At 45.1% G+C, this 22504-nt stretch overlaps 1 protein-coding gene across 5 annotated transcripts in view; it reads right to left on the minus strand.

Moving 5' to 3' along the window:
* The window catches only part of LOC139056336 (cytoskeleton-associated protein 5-like), a 121623-nt gene that overhangs the window by 58456 nt on the left and 40663 nt on the right, over positions 1 to 22504 (minus strand). For 3 of the 5 annotated variants that reach the window (XM_070534490.1, XM_070534492.1, XM_070534491.1), the window contains exons 13-18: positions 21655 to 21783; positions 16221 to 16463; positions 14286 to 14384; positions 7068 to 7109; positions 6936 to 6956; positions 6696 to 6818 (exon numbers count right to left, since the gene is read on the minus strand). In XM_070534490.1, the coding sequence (XP_070390591.1) occupies positions 6696 to 6818; positions 6936 to 6956; positions 7068 to 7109; positions 14286 to 14384; positions 16221 to 16463; positions 21655 to 21783 (657 nt within the window). The remainder of the gene's footprint in view (positions 1 to 6695; positions 6819 to 6935; positions 6957 to 7067; positions 7110 to 14285; positions 14385 to 16220; positions 16464 to 21654; positions 21784 to 22504) is intronic. The other 2 variants (XM_070534493.1, XM_070534494.1) reach the window with 2 other exon arrangements.

A 22504-nucleotide genomic window follows, 5' to 3' on the forward strand; every position in this document is an offset into this window, starting at 1 on the left:
AAGTTAAGAGACAGGAAGAGAGCAGTGTAGATCAGAGAGCAAACAGGGATAGCCCATATTCTAATTCACATTAAGAGAAAGAAATGTAGCTGGGCAGGTCATGTAATGCGTAGGTTAGATAACCGGTGGACCATTAGTGTTACAGAATGGGTGCCAAGAGAAGGGAAGGGCAGAAGACTAGGTGGGGTGATGAAATTAAGAAATTCACAGGCGCTAGCTGGAATGAGTTGGTGCATGGCAGGGGTAATTGGGGTCCTGCAGTGGACGTAAAATAGGCTGCTGGTGATAACTGCTGTTCCAAAACCGCATACTATAGGGTGTACGTGGCATTAAAGGGTCCCTGAAATGGTTTGAACAAATTTTATGGACACGTAGGGCACAGCCACTCTTTATACGGGGTGTTGTGGCGTCCTGTAAGCGAGGACTCGCGTCATGCCGAAGCTCAGATAAAGAAAGATGCCGGGTGCTCGGCATAGAAGAAAAATTAGACATCGTTCGTGCTTTTGAACATGACACAAAGAAGTCGACGCTGGCACGCAACATGGGTCTACTGTTGACTACGGTGTGTGCCATTTGGAATGTGAAGAAGTTGCTCAGCAGCGCTGCTGCGACTGCGAAGAGATGTCGGCTGCGAGGTTCAACTTTTCGCCATTGTTGCCTCTGTTTTGCCGAAGTGTTGCCCAGCGACAGTGATAAGCAGGGCACAGAAACCGACAGCATGGGCAATTCAGGCCCGACAGTGGCAGAAGCTGCACGTTACGTCATGCTCACAAATGCAATCGTCGCGACGAGAACAGCACCCCGCAATGAAAAGGTGCCCCGCGACTTCTGCTGCGCTACCGCGCCCGCACACGGAGAATATGCAACACTAACGAAAAATTTTCAATTCAAGTGTTTGCCAAGAAGTGGGGGCTGGTTGAAAAATTGGCTCACAGCTTCAGTAAGTTTGAGGCTGCTGTCGTCACTGCTAGGCCGCCACGGCATCAAACGAAAATAACACTTTTGTCACACGAAGTAAATAAATACTGCATGTTTTTTCCCCTTTCATCACACTCTCTCTTCCGTTTTGACAGGTAAGTGGGCGATCTCATGCTATTTCGATTAAGCAGTACAGCTGTTTAGTGCGTACTTTTTCAGAGCTCCTGCCAACTATGGTTTAACGAGGTTTCACTGTACTTTTGCTAATACTGCTGAGAGATATCACAATTTCAAGTAGATATTAGCATTGTTCACATCTTCAAGAGTATGTATATCGATTTTTGTTAGTACTATAGGGCAATTATAAGTGTACAAGGTTATCTTTATGGGATTGTGTAAAAAGGTAGTTGTGTCCCAGTATATATATGTTTTTCACAGTTCAAGTAATCGTACGCACTGTTCAGATATATACAGGTACTTGGCGGTATACGAACCGCTATATAAGCTACAGCACAATGCTTTTCATGAAAATTTATTGCACAATAGAGTGCACGCAAAATCCCCCTATTTTGCCTTTGTGTAGGATATAGCTCAAGAACTATAGCAGCTACATAAAAACTAGTGACACACAGTAAAACCCACTTATAACAACGGAATTTTCGTCACACTTGAAATTGTTATAACCAGGTTGCACGAACAAAAAAAAAAAAAAAAGCAACCTCGGGGATGGCAGAGCTGTTGCGAGAAAACTATAATGGAGGGGAAGCCAGTTGCTCTCTCCACCACCTTCCTCCATCTGGCTATCAATTGTGTCGACTTCTTTAACTGTTTAGCTCTGCTTCCTGCGCACTACGATAACGTGTAACAAGCCGCGGCTGTCGGCGTTCAAGAATGGCAGCGCTATAACAACTAGAAAGAGGGGGTCACGGGCGGCAAGTGACATGCGAGCTTTGCTGAGGCATCACTTTGGTGGCCCCAAAAGGGGCCTTTTAAATAATGTAAGAAGGTTGCCGTGGCAGCCTCTCAGCTTGAGAAATCCAGAAGAAACACTGGAGTGAGATTGCCACAAGCATCTCGTCCTGTACTTCTCGCTCGCTTGCATGAGAAAACCCCTGTCTGTCAAGCCTTGCTTGCTTTATGTGAAGCTTGCCGACATCTTTCTCCAAAGCATCGAGGTGCTCCATGTAGGGGAGCGGAAGGTCCCTTGCCAAAATGAAACCCCGGAGGGACTGAATCATCTACAGAGCTTTGTGCAAGGCAAACGTTGAGGCAGCCTGCCCTACTGCGTCATTGCTGCCATTGTCACCATCACTGTCTCTATTCGATGCAGGCACATTTGCGACGATTGCCTCATTGGTTAGAAGTTCTGATGTTTCTAATGCGTCGTCTGCATGTAGAAACTCTTCCTAGTCCTGAAGCATCCTTGTCAACTGTGGACCACTACTTCAGTGGGAGCTTTGCAGGCTTCGTATATGCCACTGCTGCCTTGGACAAAGCATGTTTTCCTAAAGCAGTTCCGCACCATAGAAGCACTTTAGACTAGACACCAAAGATAAACTGCACGGCCATCAATAGATTGATCTTCAAGTTAGGCTGCTCCCCGTTTATCTGTGTGGTCATGTCCATCAACAAGACTAACTTGTTCAGGAAGCAGCAACGATATATGACGTCGGTGTCCATGGGCTGCAAACGTAGAAGTTTCTTTCCTGCCGTCGTGTTTGGCAGCAGAAAAAAAACTTCCATGCTTGAGAGATTAGGCATGGAGTCGTGGGCACTACAACTATCTAGGATGAGCGCCACCTTTCACTTAGATCGCTCAATAGGTTGATTTAATTTGAAGAGCCACTCACATAAAAGTTGAGTCATCCATGCCTTGCATTTGTGATGGTGGTGTACCGGTAACCTGGCAGCACCGTCGAAGCAGCAGTGATTTTTAATATTTCCCAATGACAAATGCAAGGCACTTGTCATTCCTGTCCATGTTGGTGCACAAAAACACAGTGAGGCGTGCAGCTTGCTGTTTTTTGTTGCCCTTACATGCGTCAGCTTTGAGTGCATACACCTCGGACGACAACATCTGGAATAACAGTCCTGTTTCATCACCATTATTAATGTCGATGTCAGTGTAGTTGTTGACGATACACGGCAGCATTTTCTTCACCCACTTCTGCTTTGCCTCTACGTCAAGTGAAGCTTTCTTACCAGTGACGGCTTTGTAAACAATGCTGTGCTTCTCTCTGAAGAGCTGTACCCAGCCGCCACCGGGCTGAAAGTCCACATTGTTGATGAGTAAGGCAAACTGCTTCGCTTTTGTGGCCAGAATTAGCCCAGTGATGGGCAAGTTTATGGCACTGGCACCAAGAAACCACTCGTAGAAGGCCTCTTCCCCCCCCTTATAGGCACCTTGTCGAACTTCTCTGCCGAGTACAGCCCGATTGTCGACACTATCGGTTGCAATAGTTCGTACTTCTTCATCAAGTCGCAGACTTTTGCTGTCTTTGTAGCCTTTCACGATACTGCACTTTGTTTTCAAATGTATAGCAGTGGGCTTTCTTTTCACCCCCAACGTCGTGCATTGCCGAAGATCAGCGGGCGGATCAGCCATCTTTCGTTTCAGCGGCGAGTCAAACGAGGCAGAGAAACCATGTGGCCAGGAACGACTTCGATGCAACCAACAAAGACATGCACGAGTGACTTAATCCATTGGCAGAACTGCGCAGATGGAAGGGCCAACCAGCAATCGGGGAGCAGCACTGTCAGTGCAGTTGGCATGGTCCATTCGTGTCTGGAGGGGTGGAAGGGTGATGGGAGAGAGAGAGAGATAAAACTTTATTGTGTCCTTGATGGGGTGGAGGGGTGGCGGGGGTCGGGAGACTAACCCCCAATCCCCCCCTTCCTCAGACGGCGGCCAGTTCTTGCTTTCTGGCGGCGTCTTCGGCCATCCGGACGGCCCAGAGCTGCTCCTCTGGGTCCAAGCTGAGCAGCAATGTCTCCCACGGCTCGTCCACAACAGAGGGCTGGTCGGGATCGGAAGACGCAGGAGAAGGATGATGCGCCCGGTGTGCGAGAGCTCGGGCGGAATCGTGTGCGGCTTCATTTCCAGCCAGACCCGAGTGACCAGGGGCCCAGACGATCTGCACGCGGCGTTGCCTTGAGGGAGGAGTCCCAGAGAGAATCTTCTGCGCTTGGGGTGCTATTAGTCCTCTTGCGTAGTTACGAATGGGCGTTTTTGAGTCGCTGATGATGCAGTGTGCATTGGTAGCCGCGTAGGCCAAAGCGATGGCCGTTTCTTCTCCTACTTCGGGTTGCGTGGCGAATATTGATGCGGCCGCGGAGAGGTGGTACTGCGAACCCGCGACTGCGACGACCACCATGGCGTTTTGCTTGGGGTAGTCTGCTGCGTCCACGTAGGTTACGTCAGCGGCTTGGTCGTAGCGCTTTTGTAGTTGTTTAGCTCTTTCTGCACGCCGCTCCGGATTGTGTTCAGGGTGCATATTGCGAGGTATGGGCGGGATAACTAGCTGATCACGAATGTTTGGAGGGATGGGTACTTTTGGTCCGAATTGGGTGGTGATGGGAGAGAGGCGCACGAGGCTGGCGATGTGGAGAAGGCAGGAAAACGGGTTCTATTGTATCAGCGCGCAGTGGCTGATGGAGTGGCGGGCGAGGGTGCAGCGGCTCGAATTTCTTTCTTTCCTTTTTTTTTTTCAAGGATTTCGCATTCCATTACCTTTAGGCATAGACACCCAGCTGCCAGACTTCATCGTTATAACTGATAATGTGACATGAGGGTGCTGTACTAAGTGGGTTATTTCACCATAGAAAACACACAAGTTGATGGTGCAGCAGCTTCTTGTTATAACCGATATATTGTTGAAACCAGTATTGTTAAAAGTGGCTTCGACCGTATTTGAAATCTGCTTGACAAACTCCATAAATGGGTGAATTTTCTTCTAGTAGGAAGCTTTGAAAAGTGTAGCCCCTTAAAGAAAAAGTTCTACCTGTGGAACTGACAGAGTAAGTAACTAAAAGATGCCATAATTTTTTATTGTTATGTCCTAGTAGACTAACATTGTGCACACACTAGCACAGAAAGCACCACTTGGTTATCATCAGTTATGCACGGGAAGTATCAGTGCTTCCTGCTTCTCATCGACATTTAGTTTTTTCATATGCGTGTGTTAAGGCCGATTCAGGCAAGTTGCGATTGTTTGTCATGAGCACACCGTGCCACAGAGGCAATGCCAGCTACATGCATACAACTTCCCATAAAAAATTACTCAGAAGGCAGCGACGGTTACTCAGCAATGCCGTTGATAGAAATTTGCATCGGAGGATGAGGTTTTCGATGGCTTTGAATGAAGGCAATAAACGTTGATTTACTGCACCTAAATGTTCTCCGCAATGGGTAAGTTTGGCATGTCATAATGAGTGTACATGCATGCATTGTTCAATCATGCCAACAAAGTGCAAATAGATGAGTTGCATATACTGATGAGACTTGTACACAAACTTTTTTCTTTGGAATTTGCAACATGCAGGGGTGCGACTTATACAAAGGTGAGACTTATAAATCTGGAAAATACAGTACAGTCGAACCCACTTATAACAATATTCAAGTGCCAGGAAAATTCTATTGTTATAACTGGTAATTATTACAGGGTTGCATGAAAAAAAAATCAAAATAGGGGGATGGCAGAGCTGAAGTGAGAAAACTATAATGGTGGGGAGGCCAGGGCCCCTCCCTACCACCTTCATCCATCCGGCTGCTGATTATGTTCACTTGTTTACCTGCTTCCTGGGTGCTCCGATCAAGTGTAACAAGCTGCGGCTGTTGACGTTATGGCAACTGCAAAGAGGGGTCATGGGCGGCAGCAATATGGGAGCTCTGTCGAGAAATTGCCTTGGTGGCCCCAAGAGGGCCTTTTAAAAATGTGAGAAGGTTGCAGCGGCAGCCTGTCAGCTTGAGAAATCCAGAAGAAACGCTGAGGCAAGATTGCCACAAGCATCTCGCCATGTACTTCTCACTGGCTTGCATGAGAAAACCCCATGTCCGTCAGCCTTGCATGCTTTACCCGAAGCTTGCCGACATCCCTCTCCAAGGCTTCCAGTAGCTCTATGGAAGGTTTCTCATGAGAACAAAACCCCGGAGGGAGGGATTGAATCATCTGCTATGCCTCCTGTGAGGACAACATTAAGGCAGCCTGCCCTACTGCGTCATTGCTGCCGTTGTCGCCGTCGCTATCCGATGCAAGCGCGTTTGCGACGATTGCTTCATCAGTTAGAAGCACTTACTTTCCAAATCTATAGCCGTGCACTTTCTTTACACCGGCAACGTCATGCATTGCCAATGATCAGTGGGCGGATCAGCCATCTTCCATTGCGGTGGAGAGTCAAATGAGGCTGAGAAACCGCGTGGCCAGGAACGATTTCTATGCAACTCGCATAGATCAACGCAAACGATTAAAGCTGTTTGCAAAACTGTGCTGAACGAGGATCCAGCGAGCGATCTGGGAGTAGCACAGTTTTTTCTTTTCAAGGATTTTGTATGTCACTACTTTTCGACATAGACACCCAGAAGTCAGACTTTGTTGTTATAACTGATAGTGCGGCATCGAGGCATTGCAGTAAGCAGGTTATTTCACCATGAAAAACACACAAAAGTTGATGGTGCAGCAGTAGCAGTGTCTCATTGTTATAACCGATATATTGTTAAAACCGATATCGTTACAAGTGGGTTCAACTGTATGTCCACACGGCATGGCTATAACACTAACCTTGAGGGCCCTTTCGAAAGCGATTCGCTGTTCTTTCAAATTGTTCACAGACAGCAGGGGGCTCATGTCCACCTCCTCCTCCTTCCGAGATGACTTGCCAGAGCTCCCGGGCTTCACAGGCATCTATTTTCCAGTCAAAAAGGCAAAAAACAAGGACACATGTAAATGCTAGCACGGCTAGCATTTCAATTTGTTCATGCAAAGAAAAAAAGATTTCTAAAGCTCCTCTCGTTTACTTACCCCTGATCCAAGGCACGAGCGCTGCTATGCGCATTGGAAGAAAATATGAATTGCACAGCATGTCAAGCAGTGGCCTTGTTTTTCGCTGTACTTGTCCACATACACACACAAGAAAACAAAGACCATCCCAACCTTTGTCGATGTGCTTACGGTTGATCCACTATAGGAGTGCTTCTGTGATGTGCAATGAGAATATGTAAGCGTACATTGAAATCCTAGTGCGTGGCCAAATTATTCCACCTAAAACTACAGATAAATTAAGCTAGACGTCTTAGATGCCATCACGCACCTAATCAAATGGCTAGATGCCTTTACTTACCTCTGAAGAGCAAACCAGAACCAGGGAAGGTAATAATTCAAGCGTTCGCTTATCCACCTAACATGACTGGCCTGCCCTGGCTACAGGGTACTGCTCAAACTACTGACAAAGTGTCAAAAGGAGTGGAATAGAGTCGCTACATTATCCTGACCCAGGATTGCCCACGAGAAACTCCTTGCGTTATATCTGCTACAAAATGGACACCTTACTAGCCACACCAAATGGCATGTACTCAAAAAAAGAATATGGAGTTATCAAATTAGCTTCTTGTATATACCATATTTGCTCGCGTAATGAACGCACTCATGTAATGAACGCACCTCCAACTTTGCTACTGTGCAGTCCCACGATCAAACAGCCGTGCTGGAGCTTTTCGGAGAGACTGCAATCTGACTGTGATTAAAGCAAGCGCACTTAATGCTTAACGCATCCTTTCCGCCAATGCCGGTGCAAAGGCACCTCGTAGATTCGAGAGAGAAAGAAATGCAACTGGCTCTCTGCAATATACACAGTTTACGTACTTTATGCTTATGTAATAGGAGAGTGCACGCGCATGCGGGATGCGCAGTCGGGCGCGGCGCACGGGATAGATGAAGTAAAGGAGGAGTGGCCAGTACGTAATCAGCATAGTGATCATAGTTGGGCATAGTGTCGAATTCGTGTGTCTGTGGCTTGCTTTTCTGCCTGTCTTGGGTTTCGATATGCATGATAGGCCTTAAGTCGAGTTACATTCCTGCTGCCGACATAGAGCGTATGTAGTCACAAAACGGAAATGCTGATCAGACGCCGGTAAACTCTGACATGCCGACGAGCAGGACGGTTGAGGAAAGAGACGTACACAGTGTGCTTGTCAAAACAGGTGTGGGCTTCAATCTGATGCTTGCAATAATGGCAAACAGCCGGAAGTGGCTGCAAGGACAAGCTGGGGCACGATTGGAGATTGCTGTTGGGAGTGCGCATTCAGTTTCGCCATGTGCGATTGGCCTAGGTCACACCATGTTCGAGCGGCTGCCGCATTGGTTCTTTATTCTATGGTAAAACTACAATGTGCATGAAGCGGCCAGCGACCTGAACAGCAGGTCTGGTGGTCCCGATGTGGAGTAAAGTTACGGTTTGCAAATAGTACACACGTGTTTTCACTGCAAAGATAAGTTATCTTATGCATGTTACAAATCATTACAGTCTTACTTTTCAATTTTTGCCGTTTCGCAAATATCTATATGAAATTTACCCCACATAATGAATGCGTCCCCCAGCTTTGCTTCGTTATTTGGAAAAGTGCGTTCATTACGTGGGTATAAATGGTATTCTTGTTGAAGAATTCTTTCATTTATAGACAATATGAAGAAGTGATGGCACTAAGACACATGCTGTCGTAAGTAGTGAACACATGTGCAGACTTTCTTTTCTTGTCTGGCAGGCAATGCAACTTCCAAGCTTGTAGCTCACTTCCCAGCGACTCTGAAAAGAAAGTCCTCATGCATTTCTTACGAATAGATTTTTGCTGAGCATGTTTTATGTCAGCAACTACTGCCTTTAAAGGGACACTAAAGGCAAATACTAAGTCAAACTAAAGCGATAGATTAGTGCTTGATAATCTCCGAGGCGTCAATATTATCGCAAACAGGGCCTTAATAATAGAGAAATCGAGGTAAATGCAGGATATGATTAGAGATTTTCCCGGTACATTCAAGCATATGCCCGATGACGAAAGCACTTCTAAGTTAAACTGTCACTAGTACTCAACTACTCGTTGCAAAAAACATCCTTGTATTCTATTATAAGAAGTAAAATGCTACTTGTCCAGTTCCATTTCATGTTTAGAAGAAAGAACTCATTGAAATTACTGCTGACAACGACGCGGGCGGTCAAAAGGTTTCGTTTTGGCTCGACTCTACGTTGCCCACACTTTCGCATTTCAGTACTTTCCTGATTGCGCAGAGCAGCGCTGATTTTGCTGGCTCGCGAAACTCGCACAAGCTGCAAGTAGCAGAGAATTCAACTTCCATGTGATATTGCGCGGTACCCGAATGGTCTACGGCACTTGACCAAAAATAAGCTGCAGCGGCAAATCCGCCGTGACTCTGTCTTGGCTCGGTGCCGCCATCTGTCGGGCACTGTTTTACTCGCCGATGGCCGCAAAGTGTGGTGATGGCGTATGCAACGTCAGTTGGTGGCGGCAGATCTGAATTTTGAAAAAGGTATTCGGACTCTTCAGATACAATTTTCTCGTAAGCTTAGCCCTTTCTTGGCATGAAACAAGTGTTTCAAGGTTTCTTGAATGGTATTTAAACAGGCCACCTCGACTTAGTATTTGCTTTTAGTGTCCCTTTAAGTGGCATCATATTGTTACGCGACGGACGAGTCAGTAAGACGAGCAACTATTTACAGGCTATATTTACATTCAAACAAAACTTTTTTTTAAAGCTTAACCACATTAACTTGCCTTTTACACAAAGGGAAGTCCCTCAATATTGTCGTTATCTATGTTTAGAAAACATGTATGGTGCCCTAAGAAGCCTGCACAATAGCGGTGATGGATGCCGACAGCTAAACGCTGTTTTGGGTGGGGGAAAGGGCCTATAAAAATGCATCACTGCCAAAAACCCTGCTCTTACTGTACACATGTACTGCTCCTTGCAGATTGGCACCTGTGCTTCTGCTTGCTTACTTATTAGTATGGTCACATTGCCAAACCAAGATAATACTTTTGAAGCGGTCTGCGCTGGACGCATGAAAGAAGACGAAGGAAGGTGCTAGGGGAGAAGTGAGGAGGAAGAAGTTGGAATAAAATGGCGGACGACACCCGTCTCACTTAGATGATGTCATTTCTGTTGCCGTTCTAGTTAGGAACGCTACATTTTGGCGCAGCCGACAGTTTTCGAAGACCAGCGATGTGGGTGACGTTTTTCGTCGACCAGGCGTCATCAGAGTCTGTTGTGTTCACCCGATACCAAGTGCACGGTGAGCCAGCGACGGACCTTCCTCTTGAAGTTAGTTCTACCGCGCTGATCAACGTGGTACTGCAACAAGCTGCAATCAGCCGCCAAGCCCTCGTGCAAACAGGATCGGTGACAGTGAATCTACAACTGCAGACACCGAGCGAACTCGTTCTGGAACCCATACGACGTGGCACCCTCAAAGAGGAAACGCCTGCCGGGAAGGTGAGCCTAGACTTGAGTGTTATGGAACTGCAAAGGAACATTATACAACAGATAGAAATAATGAGAACTTTCGTCCAAGCGCTTAGTCGAGAGCAGTCAGCACGAAGTATTGTTGAACCAGATGTTTTTGAAGGAAAATCGCAAAATGCACACTACTGGCTGCGTTTTTTCGAGTACGCCTGTGACAAGAATCTGTGGCACTCCGACGACACAAAGATTTTGCATATGCGCCGCTATTTGGGCGGTATAGCCAGAAAATGGTATGACGTGCAACTCATGGATTATGGAACAACATGTTGGGAACTGTGGAAAAGCAACTTTTTAGGGGCTTTCGAAGGCAACGTAGTAGAAAGATGGGATGCGGCACTGCGGTTCAGTTATACAGGTGGCTCTCTGCTTGAGTACTGTCTTGAGAAGCGTCGCCTGTTGTATTCTGCAGAACCGAAGCTGTCGTCTTCTGCTGTTGTAGCTTTGATAACGCAAGGGTTGTGTATCGAGATCCGTAGTCATGTCCAGCTCAAAGGTCCAAGAACGTTTGATGACCTTCTGAACTTTCTACAGACCTCAGTGCCAAGAATTACATCGAGAAGACAGCCAGATGGTAGAACAGAGCAACTTGATTCCAATCTAGAGTCGTTGCCGTCAACTGAATGTGAACACAGCTTCATAAACAAATCTCTGGGAAGCGTAAATCATGACTGTGAGGATGGTGAAGAACCAATTACCGCAGTTCACGGCAACCTACTTCCACATAATCTGTCTACCGTGCATCACAAGCCCCAGAAAAAGAGCTTCAGTGAGACAGTATATTTGGTGTCGTCAAGCTTATTGTACGCCCCCATTAAGGTAGATGGCATTGAAGTGAAGGCTCTCGTTGACAGTGGAGCTTCGGTATCTATTATCAACAAGACTCAAGTGGATGCCAGTCGTCTGCACGCTGGTAGAACATTGCGTGTCCAAGCCTACGATGGGTCAGTGACCATGCATAGCGAATGGGTAACCCTGGCTATTGAATTTCAAGGAAATGCTATTACCAGTGACGTATTGGCCATTCCCAATGTCACCTACGATTTTCTTTTGTCCCGTCCAGACATGAAAAAACTTAAGATGAACCTCTATTGGGATGACAAGGTAATGGCCGAAGACACGATAAGAACAGAAGACCCTGGTGAAGAACCTAGTGTATCAAGGCTAATTTTTCACCACGAAGACATCAAGACTAAGTACCCAGAGCTTATATGCATAGGAAGCTACCCTCCAGCAATGAAATCCCATGTCGTTCCTTTCGAGCTCGCAGATAAAACAGTGGTTCGTAGAACCCCCTACAATATGTCCAGAGATAAAAAGGTGTGGCTGAAAAAGGAGTTGCAAGAAATGTTAGACGCAGGTATCATCCGGCCTTCTGTATCCCCATTTGCTTCTCCTATCACTATTGCACCTAAAGAAGACGGGACATTCCGCCTCTGCACAGACTACCGGGCTCTCAATCGTCAAACTGAATTGATACCTTATCCAATGCCGAGAATCGACGACATCATTGACGAAACCGGTGGTTGCCATTGGTTTTCACGAATAGATCTCTGCAAGGGCTTTTGGCAGATTCCACTAAGTGAAGAAACGAAGAAGTACACCGCGTTCATAACCCCATTTGACTTGTTTGAGTACAACCGCCTACCATTTGGTTGGAAAAACTCCCCTGCGTGGTTTCAGAAGATTATGACTGACATTCTGAAACCTTACCTGGGCACATTTTGCAATGTGTACATCGACGACATCATCATCTACTCAAAGACAAAGGACGAACACCGTAGTCATCTTTCAAAAGTTCTTCATGCCCTCAGTCTTGCCCAACTCAAAGTCAACTTCAAGAAAAGTGCGTTCTTTCAAGATACCGTAGTATTTCTTGGAAGGGTGTTTGATGGACAGACTAAAAGCACCAAGCAAGAATCGGTAGAGAGAATCTCCAAGCTGGTAAAGCCTTATGATGTGCACTCCCTGCGCGTTTTTCTTGGCCTTGCAGGACACTTCCGGGCGTTTATCAAAGACTACGCACTGAGAACAAGGTGCCTCACACGTTTAACTCGGAAAGACGTGCCTTTTCATTGGGACGAGAAGTGCGAAGCTGTCTATCGTGAGCTTGTAAAACTAATATCGTCGGACCCCATCTTGCGAATACCGGATTTTTCCTTGCCTTTCGTGCTGAACACGGACGCATCACATTATGCTACCGGTGCAGTTCTATACCAGAAGCCATCCAAACAAGCTGATCAAACCAAACACTACGTCGTGGGGTACTACAGCTATACCCTGAAACCCGCCGAAATCAATTACTGTACCACAGAAAAGGAAGCTCTGGCCGTCTTAAAAGCTGTGCAGTACTTTCGTACTTACCTGGAAGGTGCCAAATTCATACTTTTCACGGACCATCAAGCATTGACTCAACTTCTGAGCATGGCCCAGCCAAGAGGCCGCATTGCTAGATGGGTGAACTATCTGCAACAATTTGATTTCGTAATTTCGCACCGTCCTGGCCCACTCCTCACTGACGCTGACGCACTATCAAGATTACTTGTACAGGAATCAAGCAATAATCCAGATACAATCAATCATATTAAGCTATGGGAAGGTACAGAAGAGCTCCAGTTTATCAATGGAAGGTATCACGTACCACCAACTATGATTCCAAGGATTCTTCATCTATACCACGACACCCCTGAATCGGGTGGACATGATGGCTTCTGGCGCACTTATAAGAAATTGCTCATGAGATTCACATGGCCGGGCATGAAAAACGCACATGCCACCTCTGCCAGGTGAACAAAGTTAAATTCAAGCAATCGACAGACGTTTTGACAAACCCTGAATATTCAAGCATCCCGTTCGAAGTAATTCATTTGGACTTCGCGGAGCTCAAAAAGAAGGGGGAAGGAGTCAAGCGAACGCAAGCTTTCTTGCTCTCCATAGATGAGTGCACACGGACGATTGCGGCTAAAGCTGGCAAAGAAGACGCAAACAGCGTAATAGACCTCCTCAAAGCTGAGTGTTTTAAACACACAAAGACGCTCGTCTGCGACAACGGGCCGGCTTTTCGGAGTGCCAAATTATCAAAGTGGGCCCAGGAGCACGGCATCATGATAAAGTATTCTTCTCCATACCACCCGGCAGCAAACGGCCTAGCGGAACGTGCCATACGAGACATCAAACAGTATCTGAAGATGTATCCAGACTTTGCCGGTGGCTGGAAGTGCTGTCTCGAGGCCGCTGTGAAGCATCACAACAGATCATACACCACGAGTTTAGGCTGCAGCCCTCATTTTGTAACTTCAGGTACAGCGCCCATACTTCCTGCAGATCGTGAGCTAGGTCTCCTAGAGAACCTCGAACTTGCGGAAGTAAGGAAAACTGTCAAAGAACAGGAGATCTACAAGCGCCGCATGAAGCGAAACTTTGATAAAAGGCACAGTAGCGAGATACCGGACATACAGCCTGGAGACTATGTCCTTGTAAGGAAAGGAGCTGTGCCCTCAAATTCAAAATATTGCGGACCATTTCAAGTTATTAAGACTGCATGCCAGCATGGAATATTGAAGAATGTCTGGTACGCCGGAGCCTCGGGCCAAACGGAGTGCGCCGCTATTGGAAACGTATTCAAGTATTACCCCAGGAGGTGTAATTAAAAGAAATCCGGAAGAGTGAAGCGGTCTGCGCTGGACGCATGAAAGAAGACGAAGGAAGGTGCTAGGGGAGAAGTGAGGAGGAAGAAGTTGGAATAAAATGGCGGACGACACCAGTCTCACTTAGATGATGTCATTTCTGTTGCCGTTCTAGTTAGGAACGCTACAACTTTTTTTTTTTTGTGCCACGTACCTTGCTCCTCGAGCTGCTCTTGTGCAGGCGGCCGCCGGCACTTCCCCCAACAGCACCCTGTTCCTCCTCAGGTGTGACCGCCTCAGGATGATTGGTCCCCTAGAAGGAACATACTACTTATCGAATACGAAAGTTGGGAAATAAGATGTAACTTGACCTTAATAACTGTTGGTAACACCAGGTCTGGCATTTCAGAACTTTGAGATGTCACGCTAAATTCATGTCGCTACACAATGTCAGAAAATTTTTCCCAGTATGATGACGTTGCTCATAAATAAACAAGAGCGCGGTGAGTGCATCTTCTGGCTATGCTCATGTGTGGCAGCCCTAGCAACCACAGAAACGAGATGAGCCAGCGTATCACCACTTGTCCACCGCTTGGGTACTGGAACCAAAGCTAGTTCATAGAAACCTGCAATATAGTTAATTTGGAGGCTCCGATGCTTTCCAGTATCTTTTCAAGGGTCGTGACGTTCATTTAATGCAAAAAGTAAGAATTCAAAAATGTCATGTCGGTACTCCTTTAGCCCCTTCACTGCCAATGACAAGAGAACTCGCCATCAGAATGAGCATCCTCTGGTGCTATTGACGGGTTCAATTCGTTGTGGATATTTGGTAATTTTTGCACATGTGTAAGTGTTCACTTCCTTGTAATTTTGACAAGAAAATAATACACAATGAGGTCCAAAACATTTTTTTGCACTTCTTAAATTTTTTTCGCAATTTGGTTGTGGCAGTTAATTGGTTAACGGTCAGAAGCATCTAATGCTGCAGGCATTGTAAACGCCTCGGCCAATGTGATGGTGGGCAGCCATCAACAGTCATGGTTTCTCAGGCGACCTACTTGTTATGCAAAACAAGTCCAATGCTGCTTCAGTGGACTGACGAAAAATAACATATTCCTGCACACAGCTTCTTGCTTCTAATGCATGCATTGTTACAGTAAAGCTAGACCACACAAATAATGCTGACACAAATTCTGCGATCATACAATTTCGTTGTGCAGAACAATGCAAGAATTCCAACATTGACTGCTTCATGCATGAATTTCATGATTGAGTGGTTTTGCAACTGTGCCTAGTGACCACAATGAAAAAGTGGGTGAAAAGAAACTCAACATTTCGAACTATTTTAATCAACGGTTCAATGAAAGGTCATCTGGTCAGGTAACATGATAAAAGATGTTGAAGTCACCGACCAAGCCAAGGTTAAAAATGTTTCAAAACCCATCCTTGTTCACACTTTTGCGTGTGTGAAAACAACCCCCCCCCCCCCCCTTGAGTTCCGAAACATCCATTTTTCCCTTAGGGTTGGTCAGTGACCACAACTTTTTCAATCAAATATTTTGTGCAGCGCCCAATGTTTTTAGTAATATTTCTGTTTTGCAATTTGCATACATGCCCATTTCCTAAAAACCGGCAGCACTACAGTAACATGATCCCATTTTCACATCAGAAAGACGCCATGCTCAAACACATCGGCAGAATCAAGCCAATCAAGAGTCAACTTAACATTTGTAATTTGTTGTGCTGAAATGGGTGCATCTTTAGAATTTGCATGCAGCTGTTCAACAAGATCGCTAGTACACGTGCGCAAACGCTCATGCCAGCAGCAGGACGCAGACCGCTGCCTTTCACTTCCCTGCCGAGGGGTGGTGCATCCACTTGGCTTTGTTGCAGTTGTACAGTCAAGCTGAGTAAGGGTCACTTGCGTCTCTGAGAGACATTTATCACAAGTGTGAAATCACTGTTCTCTGAGAGCTCGAGTGTGGAAATGAGAGTTGAGCAGACCGTAAGCAATGTTCAGCTGAAGCTAATACTCTTGCCTACTGCACTAATGCTGGGTAAAACATCACTGCTAAAATGTACACAAACTATTTCAACCCAGGTAGCGTATTAGAAAGTATGAAAAAGGAGGAGGCATGATGCCACCCACCTTGTCTAGTTGAGCCATGACTAGTGTTTTGGAGGAAGCCTTGAGCTTGGATGTGGCCCATGCCATAGACTCGTAGCCAAGGTGAAGCATGCACGGAAGAAGCAGGTCCTGAGCCTTCTTACGGACCTCCCCACTACGGTCTTCCAGGCACTGGTAAAGCTGGGGCAGGCACGATGCAAGCTCTGCACCGGGCACTCCCTTGGCGTCGCACGCACCCAGCCGCTCTGCTAGCCAGCCAAACAACTGCAAGAAACAACATTCAAGGTGACAGGAAAAGGAAGGCCCTGCGTCATACTTTCCGACAGCATACTTCCCTCTTTTGTTTGCATTGAAGAGCGAAGATCGTTTTGAGTATGCGAAAAGCAAAAAAAGAATAGGCTCCCTGCCACACAGTCTAGGCACAGTACACAACAAGCCATGCATCCTGCTTCAAAACAGTTTGTGCTGGGGTACTCTGTTCATAGGTAGGAAAGAGAATAGTGCAAACATAGAACAAAAAAAGTAAAAGAGAAATATTATTTAGCACACATTTGTTTTTTAAAGTGAGCTTCCTCCTTTTTTTTTTTAGAATGTGCCGACTGTACAAAACAAGTCAGCGAAGTTACATACAACCCCAAAAATAATGCAAGGGCTTTCACATCGCCAAGTCATGGTGCGTGTGCATGTGTGTGTGCATGCATGCGTGCTTCAGGAGAGGGGGGGAGCTTCATAGGAATTTTTACCATTTGCAGTTCTTCAGCATGCACTGAAATCTCAGCACAGAAGCATTTCCAAATCGTACACCCTGTGATGCATTTGTGTACTGCAAGTGCCAGAAAGAATCGCAGAAGCTGGAAACACATCATAGTTGTCATTTTTCAGACATGACTCATTGGAATGCAGTCACAGTAGCCAGAGAACAAAACAGTGACATTGTGTTACCAGCACAACACCATAGCCCTCAAGTCACTGTAGTGGATATACTACAAGGCCCACTAGGTTGCTCTGTGGTTCAAGCAACCTTTATTGAAGAAATTGCTAGTGTTACCTTTGCATCTGTTATTCTAACTGAAAAACTAACGCCCATAGCTACTGCAGTAATCCAAATAGCAATGGCTATAGCTCTAGGTGTGGTTCGCACAGTCCTCCCCAGTGCTCATCTACTACCCCAACAAGTGCCTTAGTGACAGTGCCCTTTATAACAGTTAATCTTCGTCTATTTTTTCCTGGCTTCATTGTCTGTTGGCTTCATGTGGCTCTAAAAGAGCAACATGCCGTTATTCACATAACAAACCTTTGCTGGAGCACAAAATATAATGCAAGCAGTAAAAGAAATGGCTACTCCCGAGATTCAACGGCTGCAACCAGTGCTTTTTGACGTGCCCCTGCACACCGCCATTACGTGTATCACTTTTGTTTTGGAGTCTAAACAAAGCCCCCTGAGCAAGGTTCACGCATGAATGGGCATGTGTTATGCAGTCACAGGATATGAGGACGGCTGTGTCTGGCAGAGAAAAGAATCTGTAGAAAACCATAAAAGGAAAGAAAGGCAATCCCGGGATAAATCAGCTACCAAGCTGAATTAACTATCCAAGCTACAAAAGAAGAGAAAAATAAAATAAAGGGCAGGAAGGTTAAGCAGGTTGTGATTGCTTTGCAACCCTGGTTGCAAAAGTTCAGAGTTGATTTTATTTATTTACTCTAACGGCACAAAGCGTTGCAAAGAGGAGTGGGAAGAACATACACCCACATATACACACATACATCATATGATAGAGTTGGTGAAAATTAAGAAAATAAAATTATGCACAGCTCTTTTTTTTTTTCAATTGAAAGTTACACCGCTGCTCCACAACTTGTCTGTACAGTCAAACACTGATAAAACGAAGATAAACACAAGGAAATAAATCGAAGATGTTTCTCACCAATATCAGCTTGTAATGAACAACTAGGTTCAACAGTTACTTAAAGAAATTATCTAGACCTGAACGGACAGTATCAAAACCTACAAAATTGTGGCAAGATGGTGCAGGATCTTCTAAGGCAGTGTTTGCCACCCATCTTCATTTTTTTCGCATCTTTTCTAGCTGAGCTTATGAACGCTTCTATCATGGTAATAGGGGATCTCTTGGGATTACAGAAGGATAATTTTACACTTACAGCTCAAATTATTTTTGAATTCAATGTCCCTTTAAAAGGCCCCTAAAGAACCACATACCGACCCCGTTAGAATGAGACTGCAGTGGCCAAGAATCAAACCTACAGCCTTGTGCTCGGCAACGAAATGCATACCTGCCACCATTAAAATTCGTAAGGTCCCACGAATCAGATACGGAGTGTGGGGGGAACAGCAAATTTTTAACAAGTCTGCCCGAGCATGTGCCTTTTAAGGAATACATACGCTAATAACCATTAGATACAGCACAAAACAAACTTGGAACCAAAAGCACTGATAAGGAAAACATTGCTTTTTTTTTTTACCACAATGACTTTTCTGTTGTTGATATCACAGCTTTCGTAGCTAGCCTGTATAAACTTGCTCGAAGAAAGTAACCCTCTTGCGTCCTTTCACCATTAGAAGATCCCCAATGGAAGGTTCGTAGAAGACGAGTTAACCTTGAACATGAGCAGAGTTTATTTTTTGGAGATATTGATGCAACATATATAAAATGAGCTCAAATTCGTAAACATTATGAAAAATTTGGAAGACTTGGCAGTCATGAAAATGGAGAGCCTATTAGCTGCCATAATGGGTAGCGAGGAGGAAAGTTTGCACTACTGTATGAGCAATATCTACACACCAGAGAACACCGTTATGTCATGGATAAAAAGGTGACACCAGTGACGACGTCAAGGTGGAAGAAACTGCCGTTTCGAAGCCTGTACGGATTTCTTGGTCAGACTAAGGCAGACGAAAGCCGCTTGTCACTTTTTATATCAAGACAAGACATTGAATTTTTGCAGCACCCTTGACTACAAGCGATACTAGGTCCTACCAATGAATGCATCGTGCACGCACAACAACCCAACACATAGCACATGCACAACACACACACCCCATCAAGACTGTGGAGATTTAACAGGAGAGAGCCTTTATTAAATTATGGGGCTGTATGTGCCAAAACCACGTTCTGATTATGCGGCACGCCGTAGTGGAGGATTCTGGAAATTTGGACCACCTGGGGTTCTTTGACCCTTTGAGGGTCAATGACAAATATATGGTGCCGCAAACAAAGTCCGAAATGGTCGATGCCGTATATTTACGGCGGTGTCTATATGTTTAAAAAGCACGCCAATTTCGTAACTTTTTTTTTTTCTGTCATGTGCTGCCACTATGTGGGAATACTAGGAATTTTTTTCGCGCTCCTCCCTCTCTCAGTTTTCGTTGCATGGTTTGTTTTAGTGCTAGTTCGGCTCCCGTGCGTCTATATACTACCACTCGCGCATTGGCAAGCGCACGGGCGGGTGGCGGTTTGGGTTTTGTTCCGCGGGCGGTTTTGGCTTCTTGCAGTTACAAAACTGATAGCTATCTCATTAGTAATCGCTCTCAAAGGGCGACCGCTTGTTTCTCGGGCATAGGAAGGGTGCCACTATGCATGCATTTCTGTTGCTTTTTTTTTGTGTGTGTGGAGAGTCGCGAAATCTAATTGCCTCTGGTTGGTGATAAGATGAAGATTAGCGGAAGTTTGTCACACGTTTTGCTTTTTTGAGGGGCACACAACCACACAGTTTTCTTGAGTGAGCGCACCTACGCAGTACGATTATGGTATGGATGTACATATTAGTGTAAGAGCAGGAACATTTGAGTCTTGCAAAATATTTTCGTGTGCGCATTTTCAAAGCCTTGAACTATACCAATGCATCAAATTTCGAATTATTTATTTATTTAGTTTATTTCCTTTTTTTATTGTTATTCATGAACAAAGAGTACATATACACTAATGCAAATTATTTTTTCTCACTTCACTGTCACCATAGAAAAATTACAGTAAATTTCTTCGACACAACTCCCTAAGAAGAATTGGAATCTGCAATAAAAAAATATCGACCCTGGGCAGTCGCATATGGCGAAAAAAAATCGATCCTCAAAGGGTTAACCTGCACCTAAATCTAAGCACACGGGTGTTTTCGCATTTCGCCCCCATCGAAATTCGGCCGCCGTAGCCGGAATTCAATCCCGCGACCAACAGGAGAGAGTCGCACGGTTGCCTATATTAGCGTAATTGAATTGAAGGGCCCGATGCCCCCGACTACAGTGCCACAGCGGACACCATAATGGAGGGCTACAGATTACTTTTGACCACTTAGTGTTCTTCACTGTGCGCAGTTCAGCGTGCACCCAAATTCAAGTGCCAGAGTTTTTTTGCGTTTTGACTCCATCTAAATGCGGCTACTGCAACTGGGAATTTAACTCCTGTACCATAGCGACTAAGCCAACATTTCAGATTAGCTAGTGAAGTGAATGGTTGTTGTTCCCTATTCAGCATGTCTAATTTCTTCAAACTAGCAAACAGCTGAAGCTCAATAACATCATTTCATGCATTCAAACACTATGTACGCTTGAAGTTTATTTACTGTAATGTTTTGGATATTAGTGACCATCTGTATGTTCTTTTACAACATACTAGTACTAATTTTGGTCTTCCGGTTTGCTTAGTGTGCTTTGTTTGCCATTTGCTACTGGTTTAAAGGTTTAGCTTTTAGGTATTCTTTATGACACCTATATCTGAAGATACCCTCCGGGCACTAGATAGGGAAGTAATTAAAAAAAAAAGTATTTTTTGCTTACAATTGCCATTTTATTTATTCACCTGCTTTCCGAGATTGTTGCTACAAAAAAAAAAAAAGTTTTTCTTAATCTGTGCGCCCATCAAAGCTCCCAAGTGTGGGGTCCTGTCTGTATATCATTTTGCTTGCACTTAATTGTAATTATTAAAGACTTGATTGATTCGTTGATTCAAGGAACTAAGGTGTAGCCACCTAAAAGTTACCTTGCTGTTGCTAGATCAGTTGCAAGGTGAAGCTCCATTATTGAGTGCAACTTCTGACAGGGGCCAGTGTATTGGCGAGGCGAGATGGCTATCGTGGAGAAATTCAGACTTGCCGCGGTGGCTCAGTGGTGATGGCATTGTACTTGAGCACAAGGAGTCGTCGATTTGATTCTCGACCGCCACAGCCACATAACGAAAAGGGGTGGAATGTAAAAATGCTTGTGTACCGCGATTTTTTTTTTGACCCCAGATGGTCAAAAAGAGATTAATTCGGAGTCCATCCACTACGACATACTTCATGACCCTCTGTGCAGTTTCGGGATGTTAGGGCCCAAAATTTATCTCCTATAGAAATTTAAAGCTTTCTTTAAAAATATATGATTCCAAGGAATAATAAACGAGTATGCATCAACAAATGTCGGTCCAAGAGTGCAAGACACTCGAGAGAAAATCAAAGAGCTCACCTCAGATCGAAGCAGGGGGTTTTCTGCCTTAAGCGCGTCCTTGAGCATCTCGTTTTCAAAGAAGGTCCCCAGGCTGGCATGTGAAGACCACTCGTTGAGGCAGGAAAGTGCAGCCACACGAACCATGTTCTGGTGGAAGGGCAAGCCGTCAACGTATTTTGTGTGCGTGTCATACTTAGCCAGAAGATCATAGTGTGTGGCTTCGCATAACACCACAAACACTGGTACAACTTTCAGTACAAGTATGAACTCGTTATGAAGTGCCCAAACAACAAGGAACAAATTCTTTATTCATTTTCTACATGTGCATGTGCATTGAAGTGTCTGAACCATAAGATACTGCAATAGTGGCTTAGGTGTATATAAAGCATGAAACAGCTTTCCACCTTCAACATTATAAATCTATCGAGGGGCTCTTACACAAACTCTGCAAAATAACAAAAACGAAAAACAACTTTTTACTTTATAAATCTTATACTAGTGTACAACCCACTGTTCGCCACGATTGGTCACAAAACCAAAGGCACGCAAGTTAGTCTTGACTTACGATTTTGCTTTCCTCATACTTTTAGAGTCGCTTATTATGTTTGCACTGGGAACAACATGGCCTATCTCATAACTGCGAGTCGACCTAGTTGGAACAGATTCATCTTAAAACTTTTTGTGCGCAAACAAACAGGGACGAAGAATAGGGACAACACAAGGACGAGCGCTAGGGGCAACACAAGGACGAGCGCTCGTCCTTGTGTTGCCCCTATTCTTCGTCCTTTTGTTTGCGCACAAAAAGTTTTAAGATGAATGGCCTATCTCGTCATATTGTTTCCGATACTAGGTGATGCTGAATGGCACC

The sequence above is a fragment of the Dermacentor albipictus genome, chromosome 2, assembly GCF_038994185.2.
Source record: "Dermacentor albipictus isolate Rhodes 1998 colony chromosome 2, USDA_Dalb.pri_finalv2, whole genome shotgun sequence".
Taxonomy (NCBI): Eukaryota; Metazoa; Arthropoda; class Arachnida; order Ixodida; family Ixodidae; genus Dermacentor; species Dermacentor albipictus.